The following is a 19,977-nucleotide window of genomic DNA, read 5'->3' as shown; positions in this document are numbered from 1 at the left end:
TACTGTATTGAAGTCACTATGAAATGGTATACTGTATGAAATGGTATACTGTATTGAAGTCATTATGAAATGGTATACTGTATGAAATGGTATACTGTATTAAAGTCATTATGAAATGGTATACTATATGAAATGGTATACTGTATTGAAGTCACAATGAAATGGTATACTGTATGAAATGGTATACTGTATTGAAGTCACTATGAAATGGTATACTGTATTGAAGTCATTATGAAATGGTATACTGTATTGAAGTCACTATGAAATGGTATACTGTATTGAAGTCATTATGAAATGGTATACTGTATTGAAGTCACTATGAAATGGTATACTGTATGAAATGGTATACTGTATGAAATGGTATACTGTATTGTCACTATGAAATGGTATACTGTATTGTCACTATGAAATGGTATACTGTATTGTCACTATGAAATGGTATACTGTATGAAATGGTATACTGTATGAAATGGTATACTGTATTGAAGTCACTATGAAATGGTATACTGTATTGAAGTCACTATGAAATGGTATACTGTATGAAATGGTATACTGTATTGAAGTCACTATGAAATGGTATACTGTATGAAATGGTATACTGTATTGAAGTCATTATGAAATGGTATACTGTATGAAATGGTATACTGTATTAAAGTCATTATGAAATGGTATACTATATGAAATGGTATACTGTATTGAAGTCACAATGAAATGGTATACTGTATGAAATGGTATACTGTATTGAAGTCACTATGAAATGGTATACTGTATTGAAATGTCTGTTTGATGAAATGGTATACTGTATTGAAGTCACTATGAAATGGTATACTGTATTGAAGTCATTATGAAATGGTATACTGTATTGAAGTCACTATGAAATGGTATACTGTATGAAATGGTATACTGTATGAAATGGTATACTGTATTGTCACTATGAAATGGTATACTGTATTGTCACTATGAAATGGTATACTGTATTGTCACTATGAAATGGTATACTGTATGAAATGGTATACTGTATGAAATGGTATACTGTATTGAAGTCACTATGAAATGGTATACTGTATTGAAGTCACTATGAAATGGTATACTGTATGAAATGGTATACTGTATTGAAGTCACTATGAAATGGTATACTGTATGAAATGGTATACTGTATTGAAGTCATTATGAAATGGTATACTGTATGAAATGGTATACTGTATTGTCACTATGAAATGGTATACTGTATTGAAGTCACTATGAAATGGTATACTGTATTGAAGTCATTATGAAATGGTATACTGTATGAAATGGTATACTGTATTGAAGTCACTATGAAATGGTATACTGTATGAAATGGTATACTGTATTGAAGTCACTATGAAATGGTATACAGTATGAAATGGTATACTGTATTGAAGTCATTATGAAATGGTATACTGTATGAAATGGTATACTGTATTGAAGTCACTATGAAATGGTATACTGTATGAAATGGTATACTGTATTGAAGTCACTATGAAATGGTATACTGTATTGAAGTCATTATGAAATGGTATACTGTATTGAAGTCACTATGAAATGGTATACTGTATTGAAGTCACTATGAAATGGTATACTGTATGAAATGGTATACTGTATTGTCACTATGAAATGGTATACTGTATTGAAGTCATTATGAAATGGTATACTGTATGAAATGGTATACTGTATTGTCACTATGAAATGGTATACTGTATTGAAGTCATTATGAAATGGTATACTGTATGAAATGGTATACTGTATTGTCACTATGAAATGGTATGCTGTATTGAAGTCACTGTGAAATGGTATACTGTATGAAATGGTATACTGTATTGAAGTCATTGTGAAATGGTATACTGTATTGAAGTCACTATGAAATGGTATATTGTATGAAATGGTATACTGTATTGAAGTCACTATGAAATGGTATACTGTATTGAAGTCACTATGAAATGGTATACTGTATGAAATGGTATACTGTATTGAAGTCACTGTGAAATGGTATACTGTATTGAAGTCACTATGAAATGGTATACTGTATGAAATGGTATACTGTATGAAATGGTATACTGTATTGAAGTCACTATGAAATGGTATACTGTATGAAATGGTATACTGTATGAAATGGTATACTGTATTGAAGTCACTATGAAATGGTATACTGTATTGAAGTCATTATGAAATGGTATACTGTATGAAATGGTATACTGTATTGAAATGGTATACTGTATTGAAATGGTGGTATACTGTATTGAAGTCATTATGAAATGGTATACTGTATGAAATGGTATACTGTATTGTCACTATGAAATGGTATACTGTATTGAAGTCATTATGAAATGGTATACTGTATGAAATGGTATACTGTATTGTCACTATGAAATGGTATACTGTATTGAAGTCATTATGAAATGGTATACTGTATTGAAGTCACTATGAAATGGTATACTGTATTGAAGTCATTATGAAATGGTATACTGTATGAAATGGTATACTGTATTGAAGTCATTATGAAATGGTATACTGTATTGAAGTCATTATGAAATGGTATACTGTATTGAAGTCACTATGAAATGGTATACTGTATGAAATGGTATACTGTATTGAAGTCACTATGAAATGGTATACTGTATGAAATGGTATACTGTATTGAAGTCACTATGAAATGGTATACTGTATGAAATGGTATACTGTATGAAATGGTATACTGTATTGAAGTCACTATGAAATGGTATACTGTATGAAATGGTATACTGTATTGTCACTATGAAATGGTATACTGTATTGAAGTCACTGTGAAATGGTATACTGTATTGAAGTCACTATGAAATGGTATACTGTATGAAATGTTATACTGTATTGAAGTCACTATGAAATGGTATACTGTATGAAATGGTATACTGTATTGAAGTCACTGTGAAATGGTATACTGTATTGAAGTCACTGTGAAATGGTATACTGTATGAAATGGTATACTGTATGAAATGGTATACTGTATTGAAGTCACTATGAAATGGTATACTGTATGAAATGGTATACTGTATGAAATCACTATGAAATGGTATACTGTATTGAAGTCACTATGAAATGGTATACTGTATTGAAGTCACTATGAAATGGTATACTGTATTGAAGTCACTATGAAATGGTATACTGTATTGAAGTCACTGTGAAATGGTATACTGTATTGAAGTCACTATGAAATGGTATACTGTATTGAAGTCACTATGAAATGGTATACTGTATGAAATGGAATACTGTATTGAAGTCACTATGAAATGGTATACTGTATTGAAGTCACTATGAAATGGTATACTGTATGAAATGGTATACTGTATTGAAGTCATTATGAAATGGTATACTGTATGAAATGGTATACTGTATGAAATGGTATACTGTATTGAAGTCACTATGAAATGGTATACTGTATTGAAGTCACTATGAAATGGTATACTGTATTGAAGTCACTATGAAATGGTATACTGTATTGAAGTCACTATGAAATGGTATACTGTATTGAAGTCACTGTGAAATGGTATACTGTATTGAAGTCACTATGAAATGGTATACTGTATTGAAGTCACTATGAAATGGTATACTGTATGAAATGGAATACTGTATTGAAGTCACTATGAAATGGTATACTGTATTGAAGTCACTATGAAATGGTATACTGTATGAAATGGTATACTGTATTGAAGTCATTATGAAATGGTATACTGTATGAAATGGTATACTGTATTGAAGTCATTATGAAATGGCATACTGTATGAAATGGTATACTGTATTGAAGTCACTATGAAATGGTATACTGTATGAAATGGTATACTGTATTGAAGTCACTATGAAATGGTATACTGTATGAAATGGTATACTGTATTGAAGTCATTATGAAATGGTATACTGTATGAAATGGTATACTGTATTGAAGTCATTATGAAATGGTATACTGTATTGAAGTCACTATGAAATGGTATACTGTATTGAAGTCATTATGAAATGGTATACTGTATGAAATGGTATACTGTATGAAATGGTATACTGTATTGTCACTATGAAATGGTATACTGTATTGTCACTATGAAATGGTATACTGTATTGTCACTATGAAATGGTATACTGTATGAAATGGTATACTGTATTGAAGTCACTATGAAATGGTATACTGTATTGAAGTCACTATGAAATGGTATACTGTATGAAATGGTATACTGTATTGAAGTCACTATGAAATGGTATACTGTATGAAATGGTATACTGTATTGAAGTCATTATGAAATGGTATACTGTATGAAATGGTATACTGTATTGTCACTATGAAATGGTATACTGTATTGAAGTCACTATGAAATGGTATACTGTATTGAAGTCATTATGAAATGGTATACTGTATGAAATGGTATACTGTATTGAAGTCACTATGAAATGGTATACTGTATGAAATGGTATACTGTATTGAAGTCACTATGAAATGGTATACAGTATGAAATGGTATACTGTATTGAAGTCATTATGAAATGGTATACTGTATGAAATGGTATACTGTATTGAAGTCACAATGAAATGGTATACTGTATGAAATGGTATACTGTATAGAAGTCACTATGAAATGGTATACTGTATGAAATGGTATACTGTATTGAAGTCACTATGAAATGGTATACTGTATTGAAGTCATTATGAAATGGTATACTGTATTGAAGTCACTATGAAATGGTATACTGTATTGAAGTCACTATGAAATGGTATACTGTATGAAATGGTATACTGTATTGTCACTATGAAATGGTATACTGTATTGAAGTCATTATGAAATGGTATACTGTATGAAATGGTATACTGTATTGTCACTATGAAATGGTATACTGTATTGAAGTCATTATGAAATGGTATACTGTATGAAATGGTATACTGTATTGTCACTATGAAATGGTATGCTGTATTGAAGTCACTGTGAAATGGTATACTGTATGAAATGGTATACTGTATTGAAGTCATTGTGAAATGGTATACTGTATTGAAGTCACTATGAAATGGTATATTGTATGAAATGGTATACTGTATTGAAGTCACTATGAAATGGTATACTGTATTGAAGTCACTATGAAATGGTATACTGTATGAAATGGTATACTGTATTGAAGTCACTGTGAAATGGTATACTGTATTGAAGTCACTATGAAATGGTATACTGTATGAAATGGTATACTGTATGAAATGGTATACTGTATTGAAGTCACTATGAAATGGTATACTGTATGAAATGGTATACTGTATGAAATGGTATACTGTATTGAAGTCACTATGAAATGGTATACTGTATTGAAGTCATTATGAAATGGTATACTGTATGAAATGGTATACTGTATTGAAGTCACTGTGAAATGGTATACTGTATTGAAGTCATTATGAAATGGTATACTGTATGAAATGGTATACTGTATTGTCACTATGAAATGGTATACTGTATTGAAGTCATTATGAAATGGTATACTGTATGAAATGGTATACTGTATTGTCACTATGAAATGGTATACTGTATTGAAGTCATTATGAAATGGTATACTGTATTGAAGTCACTATGAAATGGTATACTGTATTGAAGTCATTATGAAATGGTATACTGTATGAAATGGTATACTGTATTGAAGTCATTATGAAATGGTATACTGTATTGAAGTCATTATGAAATGGTATACTGTATTGAAGTCACTATGAAATGGTATACTGTATGAAATGGTATACTGTATTGAAGTCACTATGAAATGGTATACTGTATGAAATGGTATACTGTATTGAAGTCACTATGAAATGGTATACTGTATGAAATGGTATACTGTATGAAATGGTATACTGTATTGAAGTCACTATGAAATGGTATACTGTATGAAATGGTATACTGTATTGTCACTATGAAATGGTATACTGTATTGAAGTCACTGTGAAATGGTATACTGTATTGAAGTCACTATGAAATGGTATACTGTATGAAATGTTATACTGTATTGAAGTCACTATGAAATGGTATACTGTATGAAATGGTATACTGTATTGAAGTCACTGTGAAATGGTATACTGTATGAAATGGTATACTGTATGAAATGGTATACTGTATTGAAGTCACTATGAAATGGTATACTGTATGAAATGGTATACTGTATGAAATGGTATACTGTATTGAAGTCACTATGAAATGGTATACTGTATTGAAGTCACTATGAAATGGTATACTGTATTGAAGTCACTATGAAATGGTATACTGTATTGAAGTCACTATGAAATGGTATACTGTATTGAAGTCACTGTGAAATGGTATACTGTATTGAAGTCACTATGAAATGGTATACTGTATTGAAGTCACTATGAAATGGTATACTGTATGAAATGGAATACTGTATTGAAGTCACTATGAAATGGTATACTGTATTGAAGTCACTATGAAATGGTATACTGTATGAAATGGTATACTGTATTGAAGTCATTATGACATGGTATACTGTATGAAATGGTATACTGTATTGAAGTCACTATGAAATGGTATACTGTATGAAATGGTATACTGTATTGAAGTCACTATGAAATGGTATAATTGAAACTGGTATACTGTATTGAAGTCACTATGAAATGGTATACTGTATTGAAGTCACTATGAAATGGTATACTGTATTGAAGTCACTATGAAATGGTATACTGTATTGAAGTCACTATGAAATGGTATACTGTATTGAAGTCATTATGAAATGGTATACTGTATGAAATGGTATACTGTATTGTCACTATGAAATGGTATACTGTATTGAAGTCACTATGAAATGGTATACTGTGTATGAAATGGTCATTATGAAATGGTATACTGTATTGAAATGGTATACTGTATGAAATGGTATACTGTATGAAATGGTATACTGTATTGAAGTCACTATGAAATGGTATACTGTATGAAATGGTATACTGTATTGTCATATGAAATGGTATACTGTATGAAATGGTATACTGTAAGTCACTATGAAATGGTATACTGTATGAAATGAAATGGTATACTGTATTGAAGTCACTATGAAATGGTATACTGATACTGTATTGAAGTCACTATGAAATGGTATACTGTATGAAATGGTATACTGTATTGAAGTCACTATGAAATGGTATACTGTATGAAATGGTATACTGTACTATGAAATGGTATACTGTATGAAACTATGAAATGGTATACTGTATTGAAGTCACTATGAAATGGTATACTGTATGAAATGGTATACTGTATTGAAGTCACTATGAAATGGTATACTGTATTGAAGTCACTATGAAATGGTATACTGTATTGAAGTCACTATGAAATGGTATACTGTATGAAATGGTATACTGTATTGAAGTCACTATGAAATGGTATACTGTATTGAAATGGTCATACTGAAATGGTATACTGTATGAAATGGTATAATGGAAATGGTATACTGTATTGAAGTCACTATGAAATGGTATACTGTATGAAATGGTATACTGTATTGTCACTATGAAATGGTATACTGTATTGAAGTCATTATGAAATGGTATACTGTATTGAAGTCACTATGAAATGGTATACTGTATTGAAGTCATTATGAAATGGTATACTGTATGAAATGGTATATGAAATGGTAGTCATTATGAAATGGTATACTGTATTGAAGTCATTTATGAAATGGTATACTGTATTGAAGTCACTATGAAATGGTATACTGTATGAAATGGTATACTGTATTGAAGTCACTATGAAATGGTATACTGTATGAAATGGTATGAAATGGTATTGAAGTCACTATGAAATGGTATACTGTATGAAATGGTATACTGTATACTGTATTGAAGTCACTATGAAATGGTATACTGTATGAAATGGTCATACTGAAATGGTATACTGAAATGGTATACTGTATTGAAATGTCACTGTGAAATGGTATACTGTATTGAAGTCACTATGAAATGGTATACTGTATGAAATGGTATACTGTATTGAAGTCACTGAAATGGTATACTGTATGAAATGGTATACTGTATTGAAGTCACTATGAAATGGTATACTGTATGAAGTCACTATGAAATGGTATACTGTATTGTCACTATGAAATGGTATACTGTATTGAAGTCACTATGAAATGGTATACTGTATTGAAGTCACTATGAAATGGTATACTGTATTGAAGTCACTATGAAATGGTATACTGTATTGAAGTCACTATGAAATGGTATACTGTATAAGTCACTATGAAATGGTATACTGTATTGATGAAATGGTATACTGTATTGAAGTCACTATGAAATGGTATACTGTATTGAAGTCACTGATGAAATGGTATACTGTATTGAAGTCACTATGAAATGGTACTATTGAAGTCACTATGAAATGGTATACTGTATTGAAGTCACTATGAAATGGTATACTGTATGAAATGGTATACTGTATTGAAGTCACTATGAAATGGTATACTGTATTGAAGTCACTGTGAAATGGTATACTGTATTGAAGTCACTATGAAATGGTATACTGTATGAAATGGTATACTGTATTGAAGTCACTATGAAATGGTATACTGTATTGAAGTCACTATGAAATGGTATACTGTATTGAAGTCACTATGAAATGGTATACTGTATGAAATGGTATACTGTATTGAAGTCACTATGAAATGGTATACTGTATGAAATGGTATACTGTATTGAAGTCACTATGAAATGGTATACTGTATTGAAGTCACTATGAAATGGTATACTGTATGAAATGGTATACTGTATTGAAGTCACTATGAAATGGTATACTGTATGAAATGGTATACTGTATTGTCACTTATGAAATGGTATACTGTATGAAATGGTATACTGTATTGAAGTCACTATGAAATGGTATACTGTATGAAATGGTATACTGTATGAAATGGTATACTGTATTGAAGTCACTGTGAAATGGTATACTGTATGAAATGGTATACTGTATTGAAGTCACTATGAAATGGTATACTGTATGAAATGGTATACTGTATGAAATGGTATACTGTATTGAAGTCACTATGAAATGGTATACTGTATGAAATGGTATACTGTATTGAAGTCACTATGAAATGGTATACTGTATGAAATGGTATACTGTATTGAAGTCACTATGAAATGGTATACTGTATGAAATGGTATACTGTATTGAAGTCACTATGAAATGGTATACTGTATTGAAGTCACTATGAAATGGTATACTGTATTGAAGTCACTATGAAATGGTATACTGTATGAAATGGTATACTGTATGAAATGGTATACTGTATGAAATGGTATACTGTCATGAAATGGTATACTGTATTGTCACTATGAAATGGTATACTGTATTGTCACTATGAAATGGTATACTGTATTGAAGTCACTATGAAATGGTATACTGTCACTGAAATGTATACTGTATTGAAGTCACTATGAAATGGTATACTGTATTGAAGTCACTATGAAATGGTATACTGTATTGAAGTCACTATGAAATGGTATACTGTATGAAATGGTATACTGTATTGAAGTCACTATGAAATGGTATACTGTATGAAATGGTATACTGTATTGAAGTCACTATGAAATGGTATACTGTATGAAATGGTATACTGTATTGTCACTATGAAATGGTATACTGTATTGAAGTCACTATGAAATGGTATACTGTATTGAAGTCATTATGAAATGGTATACTGTATGAAATGGTATACTGTATTGAAGTCATTATGAAATGGTATACTGTATGAAATGGTATACTGTATTGAAGTCACTATGAAATGGTATACTGTATGAAATGAAATGTATACTGTATTGAAGTCATTATGAAATGGTATACTGTATGAAATGGTATACTGTATTGAAGTCACTATGAAATGGTATACTGTATGAAATGGTATACTGTATTGAAGTCACTATGAAATGGTATACTGTATGAAATGGTATACTGTATGAAATGGTATACTGTATTGGTATACTGTCACTATGAAATGGTATACTGTATTGAAGTCACTATGAAATGGTATACTGTATTGAAGTCACTATGAAATGGTATACTGTATGAAATGGTATACTGTATGTCACTATGAAATGGTATACTGTATTGAAGTCACTATGAAATGGTATACTGTATGAAATGGTATACTGTAATGGTATACTGTCACTGAAATGGTATACTGTATTGAAGTCACTTATGAAATGGTATACTGTATGAAATGGTATACTGTATTGAAGTCACTATGAAATGGTATACTGTATGAAATGGTATACTGTATTGTCACTATGAAATGGTATACTGTATTGAAGTCACTATGAAATGGTATACTGTATGAAATGGTATACTGTATGAAATGTCACTGTGAAATGGTATACTGTATTGAAGTCACTATGAAATGGTATATTGTATGAAATGGTATACTGTATTGAAGTCACTATGAAATGGTATACTGTATTGAAGTCACTATGAAATGGTATACTGTATGAAATGGTATACTGTATTGAAGTCACTATGAAATGGTATACTGTATTGAAGTCACTATGAAATGGTATACTGTATGAAATGGTATACTGTATGAAATGGTATACTGTATTGAAGTCACTATGAAATGGTATACTGTATGAAATGGTATACTGTATGAAATGGTATACTGTATTGAAGTCACTATGAAATGGTATACTGTATTGAAGTCACTATGAAATGGTATACTGTATGAAATGGTATACTGTATTGAAGTCACTGTGAAATGGTATACTGTATTGAAGTCATTATGAAATGGTATACTGTATGAAATGGTATACTGTATTGTCACTATGAAATGGTATACTGTATTGAAGTCATTATGAAATGGTATACTGTATGAAATGGTATACTGTATTGTCACTATGAAATGGTATACTGTATTGAAATGTCATTATGAAATGGTATACTGTATTGAAGTCACTATGAAATGGTATACTGTATTGAAGTCATTATGAAATGGTATACTGTATGAAATGGTATACTGTATTGAAGTCACTATGAAATGGTATACTGTATTGAAGTCATTATGAAATGGTATACTGTATGAAATGGTCATACTGAAATGGTCACTGTATGAAATGGTATACTGTATTGAAGTCACTATGAAATGGTATACTGTATGAAATGGTATACTGTATTGAAGTCACTATGAAATGGTATACTGTATGAAATGGTATACTGTATGAAATGGTATACTGTATTGAAGTCACTATGAAATGGTATACTGTATGAAATGGTATACTGTATTGAAGTCACTGTGAAATGGTATACTGTATTGAAGTCACTGTGAAATGGTATACTGTATTGAAGTCACTATGAAATGGTATACTGTATGAAATGGTATACTGTATTGAAGTCACTATGAAATGGTATACTGTATGAAATGGTATACTGTATTGAAGTCACTATGAAATGGTATACTGTATGAAATGGTATACTGTATGAAATGGTATACTGTATTGAAGTCACTATGAAATGGTATACTGTATGAAATGGTATACTGTATGAAATGGTATACTGTATTGAAGTCACTATGAAATGGTATACTGTATTGAAAATGTCACTATGAAATGGTATACTGTATTGAAATGTATACTATGAAATGGTATACTGTATTGAAGTCACTATGAAATGGTATACTGTATTGAAATGTCACTGTATGAAGTCACTATGAAATGGTATACTGTATTGAAGTCACTATGAAATGGTATACTGTATTGAAGTCACTATGAAATGGTATACTGTATGAAATGGTATACTGTATTGAAGTCACTATGAAATGGTATACTGTATTGAAGTCACTATGAAATGGTATACTGTATGAAATGGTATACTGTATTGAAGTCACTATGAAATGGTATACTGTATGAAATGGTATACTGTATGAAATGGTATACTGTATGAAATGGTATACTGTATTGAAGTCACTATGAAATGGTATACTGTATTGAAGTCACTATGAAATGGTATACTGTATTGAAGTCACTATGAAATGGTATACTGTATTGAAGTCACTATGAAATGGTATACTGTATGAAATGTCATACTGAAATGAAGTCACTATGAAATGGTATACTGTACTGTATGAAATGTATGAAATGGTATACTGTATTGAAGTCACTAAATGGTATACTGAAATGGTATACTGTATTGAAGTCACTATGAAATGGTATACTGTATGAAATGGTATACTGTATTGAAGTCACTATGAAATGGTATACTGTATTGGTATACTGTACACTATGAAATGGTATACTGTATGAAATGGTATACTGTATTGAAGTCACTATGAAATGGTATACTGTATGAAATGGTATACTGTATTGAAGTCATTATGAAATGGTATACTGTATGAAATGGTATACTGTATTGTCACTATGAAATGGTATACTGTATTGAAGTCACTATGAAATGGTATACTGTATGAAATGGTATACTGTATTGAAGTCACTATGAAATGGTATACTGTATTGAAATGGTCATACTGTATTGAAGTCACTGGTATGAAATGGTATACTGTATTGAAGTCACTATGAAATGGTATACTGTATGAAATGTATACTGTATTGAAATGGTATACTATGAAATGGTATACTGTATTGAAATGAAATGGTATACTGTATTGAAGTCACTATGAAATGGTATACTGTATTGAAGTCACTATGAAATGGTATACTGTATGAAATGGTATACTGTATTGAAGTCACTATGAAATGGTATACTGTATGAAATGGTATACTGTATTGAAGTCACTATGAAATGGTATACTGTATTGAAGTCACTATGAAATGGTATACTGTATTGTCACTATGAAATGGTACTGTGAAATGGTATGTATGAAATGGTCACTATATACTGTATTGAAGTCACTATGAAATGGTATACTGTATGAAATGGTATACTGTATTGAAGTCACTATGAAATGGTATACTGTATTGAAGTCACTATGAAATGGTATACTGTATTGAAGTCATTGAAATGGTATACTGTATGAAATGGTATACTGTATTGAAACTGGAAATGGTATACTGTATTGAAATGAAATGGTATACTGTATGAAATGGTATACTGTATTGAAGTCACTATGAAATGGTATACTGTATCACTATGAAATGGTATACTGTATGAAATGGTATACTGTATTGAAGTCACTATGAAATGGTATACTGTATTGAAGTCACTATGAAATGGTATACTGTATTGAAATCACTATGAAATGGTATACTGTATTGAAGTCACTATGAAATGGTATACTGTATTGAAGTCACTGATAATGGGTATACTGTATTGAAGTCACTATGAAATGGTATACTGTATTGAAGTCACTATGAAATGGTATACTGTATGAAATGGTCATACTGAAATGGTATACTGTATGAAATGGTATACTGTATAAATGTCTGTATGAAATGGTATACTGTATGAAATGGTATACTGTATTGAAGTCACTATGAAATGGTATACTGTATTGAAGTCACTATGAAATGGTATACTGTCAAGTATGAAATGGTATACTGTATGAAATGGTATACTGTATTGAAGTCACTATGAAATGGTATACTGTATTGAAGTCACTTATGAAATGGTATACTGTATGAAATGGTATGAAATGTATTGTCACTGTATGAAATGGTATACTGTATTGAAGTCACTATGAAATGGTATACTGTATGAAATGGTATACTGTATTGAAGTCACTATGAAATGGTATACTGTATTGAAGTCATACTATGAAATGGTATACTGTATTGAAGTCACTATGAAATGGTATACTGTATTGAAATCATACTATGAAATGGTATACTGTATGAAATGGTATACTGTATTGAAGTCACTATGAAATGGTATACTGTATTGAAGTCATGAAATGGTATACTGTATTGAAATGGTCACTATGAAATGGTATACTGTATTGAAGTCATGAAATGGTATACTGTATTGAAGTCACTATGAAATGGTATACTGTATGAAATGGTATACTGTATTGAAGTCACTATGAAATGGTATACTGTATGAAATGGTCACTGTATGAAATGGTATACTGTATTGTATCACTATGAAATGGTATACTGTATTGGTATACTGTCACTATGAAATGGTATACTGTATTGAAGTCACTATGAAATGGTATACTGTATTGAAGTCACTATGAAATGGTATACTGTATGAAATGGTATACTGTATTGAAGTCACTATGAAATGGTATACTGTATGAAATGGTATACTGTATTGAAGTCACTATGAAATGGTATACTGTATGAAATGGTATACTGTATGAAATGGTATACTGTATGAAATGGTATACTGTATTGAAGTCACTGTGAAATGGTATACTGTATTGAAGTCACTGTGAAATGGGTATACTGTCACTATGAAATGGTATACTGTATTGAAGTCACTATGAAATGGTATACTGTATGAAATGGTATACTGTATTGAAGTCACTATGAAATGGTATACTGTATTGTCACTATGAAATGGTATACTGTATTGAAGTCATTATGAAATGGTATACTGTATGAAATGGTATACTGTAGTGTCACTATGAAATGGTATACTGTATTGAAGTCACTGTGAAATGGTATACTGTATGAAATGGTATACTGTATTGAAGTCACTATGAAATGGTATACTGTATGAAATGGTATACTGTATGAAATGGTATACTGTATTGAAGTCACTATGAAATGGTATACTGTATTGAAGTCACTATGAAATGGTATACTGTATTGAAGTCACTATGAAATGGTATACTGTATTGAAGTCACTATGAAATGGTATACTGTATTGAAGTCACTGTGAAATGGTATACTGTATTGAAGTCACTATGAAATGGTATACTGTATTGAAGTCACTATGAAATGGTATACTGTATGAAATGGTATACTGTATTGAAGTCACTGTGAAATGGTATACTGTATTGAAGTCACTATGAAATGGTATACTGTATGAAATGGTATGCTGTATGAAATGGTATACTGTATGAAATGGTATACTGTATTGAAGTCACTGATGAAATGGTATACTGTATTGAAGTCACTATGAAATGGTATACTGTATGAAATGGTATACTGTATTGAAGTCACTATGAAATGGTATACTGTATGAAATGGTATACTGTATTGAAGTCACTATGAAATGGTATACTGTATGAAATGGTATACTGTATTGAAGTCACTATGAAATGGTATACTGTATTGAAGTCACTATGAAATGGTATACTGTATTGAAGTCACTATGAAATGGTATACTGTATGAAATGGTATACTGTATGAAATGGTATACTGTATTGAAGTCACTATGAAATGGTATACTGTATGAAATGGTATACTGTATTGAAGTCACTATGAAATGGTATACTGTATGAAATGGTATACTGTATTGAAGTCACTAGAAATGGTCATTGAAGTCACTATGAAATGGTATACTGTATGAAATGGTATACTGTATTGAAGTCACTATGAAATGGTATACTGTATGAAATGGTATACTGTATTGAAGTCACTATGAAATGGTATACTGTATTGAAGTCACTATGAAATGGTATACTGTATTGTCACTATGAAATGGTATACTGTATTGAAGTCATTATGAAATGGTATACTGTATGAAATGGTATACTGTAGTGTCACTATGAAATGGTATACTGTATTGAAATGTACTATATGAAATGGTATACTATGAAATGGTATACTGTATGAAATGGTATACTGTATTGTATTGAAATCATACTGTATGAAATGGTATACTGTATTGAAGTCACTATGAAATGGTATACTGTATGAAATGGTGAAATGTATTGAAGTCACTATGAAATGGTATACTGTATGAAATGGTATACTGTATTGAAGTCACTATGAAATGGTATACTGTATGAAATGGTATACTGTATTGAAGTCACTATGAAATGGTATACTGTATGTATAAATGAAATGGTATACTATGAAATGGTATACTGTATGAAAAATGGTATACTGTATGAAATGAAATGGTATACTGTATTGGTATAGTCACTATGAAATGGTATACTGTATTGAAGTCATTATGAAATGGTATACTGTATGAAATGGTATACTGTATTGAAGTCACTATGAAATGGTATACTGTATTGAAATGGTATACTGTATTGGTATACTGTCATGAAATGGTATACTGTATTGAAGTCATGGTATGAAATGGTATACTGTATGAAATGGTATACTGTATTGAAGTCACTGAAATGGTATACTGTATTGGTATACTGTATTGAAGTCACTATGAAATGGTATACTGTATGAAATGGTATACTGTATTGAAGTCACTATGAAATGGTATACTGTATGTATACTGTATAGAAATGTCACTATGAAATGGTATACTGTGTATTGAAGTCAATCACCACTGTATTGAAATGTCACTATGAAATGGTATACTGTATTGAAGTCACTATGAAATGGTATACTGTATTGAAGTCACTATGAAATGGTAAATGGTATACTGTATTGAAGTCACTATGAAATGGTATACTGTATTGAAGTCACTATGAAATGGTATACTGTATGAAATGGTATACTGTCACTATGAAATGGTATACTGTATTGAAGTCATTATGAAATGGTATACTGTATGAAATGATACTGTATCATTATGAAATGGTATACTGTATGAAAAATGGTATACTGTATTGAAGTCACTATGAAATGGTATACTGTATTGAAGTCATTATGAAATGGTATACTGTATGAAATGGTATACTGTATTGAAGTCACTATGAAATGGTATACTGTATTGAAGTCACTATGAAATGGTATACTGTATGAAATGGTATACTGTATGAAATGGTATACTGTATTGAAGTCACTATGAAATGGTATACTGTATTGAAGTCATTGTGAAATGGTATACTGTATGAAATGGTATACTGTATTGAAGTCATTAGTAAATCATTTCCTCCACCGATATGGTCGGATTTTGCCTTGGCTTTTTTAAATATATTTTTTAATTTAACTAGGCAAGTCAGTTAAGAACAAATTCTTATTTACAATGACGGCCTACCCCGGCCAAACCCTAACCGGGATGACGCTGGGCCAATTGTGCAGCCGCCCTATGGGTCTGCCGATCACGGCCGGTTGTGACACAGCCCGGGATTGAACCAGGGTCTGTAGTGCCTTTACACCCCTGCGCCACTCGGGGGGCCCTTTATGCTACTTTATCGCAGGGTAAAACATGCCTCATAATATGTAGTGAAACGTTCAGATTTGAAACATTATTTAAAAACTATATATATATTTGACCTTTATTTAACTAGGCAAGTCAGTTAAGAACAAATTCTTATTTTCAATGACGGCCTAGGAACAGTGGGTTAACTGCCTTGTTCAGGGGCAGAACGACAGATTTGTACCTTGTCAGCTCGGGGGTTTGAACTTGCAACCTTCCGGTTACTAGTCCAACGCTCTAACCACTAGGCTACATTATTAAGTAGCTGTATGTTTTCACACTGCCTCCAGGCCATTGCAAAGTGGTGGGTGACACACAGATGAAGCCTGGGAAGCTTCAACTACCAGTTGAGAAATAAAAATAGTAGCTATTTTTAAATCATGGTAAAAAAAAAAATATATATATATATATGAGTGGAGAAAAAAATATATATATTTTTTTAACACGATTGCGTTTACAATTGTTGCGTAATGATTGGGTTTATAAAAGCGCTGTTTGACAGATGTTCCTCTCAAAGGCTCCGTATACTGTTTGATACATAAGGAATTACGTGCCAATTTAATTCCACTAAATTATGCAGATTAACCCTGTGAACGACAAGCACGACCGGTCAAATGTATTTCCGGCAAAACAAAAGCACGAATTCACAATGGAATAAACATTTTCTCCTGGAGAATTGACACTGCTTTTCAATGTTTTTAATGGCCAAAAGCCTGCTATTACCGGCTAACCGCAACCCTGCCCTAACTTTCTGTGTCCTGGCCTTGTTTATGGGTGTCGCCACTATCTGCTTCCTGAAAGCAGTAAAATATATCATGTTTCCTCTTGAGCTGAAGCTGATTATTTTCGTGCCAGTTTTGACTCCATTTTGTCAGTGATTTTCCAAGACTGAAGACTGCTCCACTTCCGTACAAATGATTCACCACCATCCTACACACCCAGGCTTCACCGTGCACACTTGACGCGCGTTCTCATCAATAAGAGAGAGAAGGGAGTGTCTGACCTTCTGAGACAATGGAAACACATGTTAAAACAGGTTTTTATCCCCCATGCTCCAGTTCCCTTTGTTCAGGGCTGACTCTATGTATACGGTATGGGGCTAACATTTAATTCGAGTTGATTCTCCAAAAAGACTGCGGGAAATGGGGAGTGGAGAAAGAGAGAGCTTTGGTTATGAATACTAGGTCTACTGTATCACAATAACATATACAATGTGCATAATTCCGTATGCATTTATGTATAATGTGCAAGATATAAACCTAATGATAAGAACTCACCAAGTAGGGAACTTGAATCGCGCTGGAACTTTTTCCAGAGGCAGCGGAGAACGAGCAGCGGAGAACTCTGTAGTGAAGTTTGGCAACTCTACCGAACCAAATCATGGTCAAAAACACGAGACAAAGTAAAAACGAACGAACGCGATTAAACCGAACCGGTTATGTTTATACGGAACTTAAAAACATTTAAAAAAAACTTCCATCGCTATGGAATACACTGAAGGGCGCACCTCTCCCTCCCGTCTCAAATCAGATCTTCTCATTGGTGGAATGTTTACTGTAGAACGTGACGTTGGATAAGGTCTGAAGTTAATCAATAAATCAGAACGTAGATAATGATTTTGCGCATTCCAAATATGGGAGGTGGGTTATATTGATTTCTAAACTAGATAGTGCTGGTTTTGTTGTATGCAATGTGTATGGTTACAATTTTCACACCTCAAACAAGATTTTCATTTCAGATCTTGCTGATAAACTTAGTGAGCTGCAAAACAAGTATACAAAATGCATGGCTTATATTAGCTGGAAACTTTAATGAAATACCTGAAAACTCTTTTTTTTTTAAATAGCGCCGAGATTTCAGAAAAGTGACAGTGATCGATACATGGTGTTTCTTTAATACAAACTGACAGTGATCAATACATGGCGTTTCTATAATACAAACTGATCAATACATGGTGTTTCTATAATACAAACTGATCAATACATGGTGTTTCTATAATACAAACTGATCAATACATGGTGTTTCTATAATACAAACTGATCAATACATGGTGTTTCTATAATACAAACTGACAGTGATCGATACATGGTGTTTCTATAATACAAACTGATCAATACATGGTGTTTCTATAATACAAACTGATCAATACATGGCGTTTCTATAATACAAACTGACAGTGATCAATACATGGTGTTTCTATAATACAAACTGATCGATACATGGCGTTTCTTTAATACAAACTGACAGTGATCAATACATGGTGTTTCTATAATACAAACTGACAGTGATCAATACATGGTGTTTCTTTAATACAAACTGATCAATACATGGCGTTTCTATAATACAAACTGATCAATACATGGTGTTTCTATAATACAAACTGATCAATACATGGTGTTTCTATAATACAAACTGACAGTGATCAATACATGGTGTTTCTATAATACAAACTGATCAATACATGGTGTTTCTATAATACAAACTGATCGATACATGGTGTTTCTATAATACAAACTGATCAATACATGGTGTTTCTTTAATACAAACTGATCAATACATGGTGTTTCTTTAATACAAACTGACAGTGATCAATACATGGTGTTTCTTTAATACAAACTGATCGATACATGGTGTTTCTATAATACAAACTGATCAATACATGGTGTTTCTATAATACAAACTGACAGTGATCGATACATGGTGTTTCTATAATACAAACTGATCAATACATGGTGTTTCTATAATACAAA

The 19,977-nt window shown here is 31.4% G+C and overlaps 1 protein-coding gene across 1 annotated transcript in view; it reads right to left on the bottom strand.

Moving 5' to 3' along the window:
• The window catches only part of LOC135574225 (calcium uniporter regulatory subunit MCUb, mitochondrial-like), a 43,700-nt gene extending 24,929 nt beyond the window's left edge, over nt 1–18,771 (bottom strand). The window contains exon 1 of the mRNA XM_065025156.1: nt 18,505–18,771. Within this exon, the coding sequence (XP_064881228.1) occupies nt 18,505–18,609 (105 nt within the window). The 5' untranslated portion in view covers nt 18,610–18,771. The remainder of the gene's footprint in view (nt 1–18,504) is intronic.
• Nucleotides 18,772–19,977: the final 1,206 nt, after the last annotated feature.

This window comes from Oncorhynchus nerka, linkage group LG12, assembly GCF_034236695.1.
Source record: "Oncorhynchus nerka isolate Pitt River linkage group LG12, Oner_Uvic_2.0, whole genome shotgun sequence".
In the NCBI taxonomy this organism is placed as follows: domain Eukaryota; kingdom Metazoa; phylum Chordata; class Actinopteri; order Salmoniformes; family Salmonidae; genus Oncorhynchus; species Oncorhynchus nerka.
This window is presented reverse-complemented; position numbering and strand designations above follow the sequence as displayed.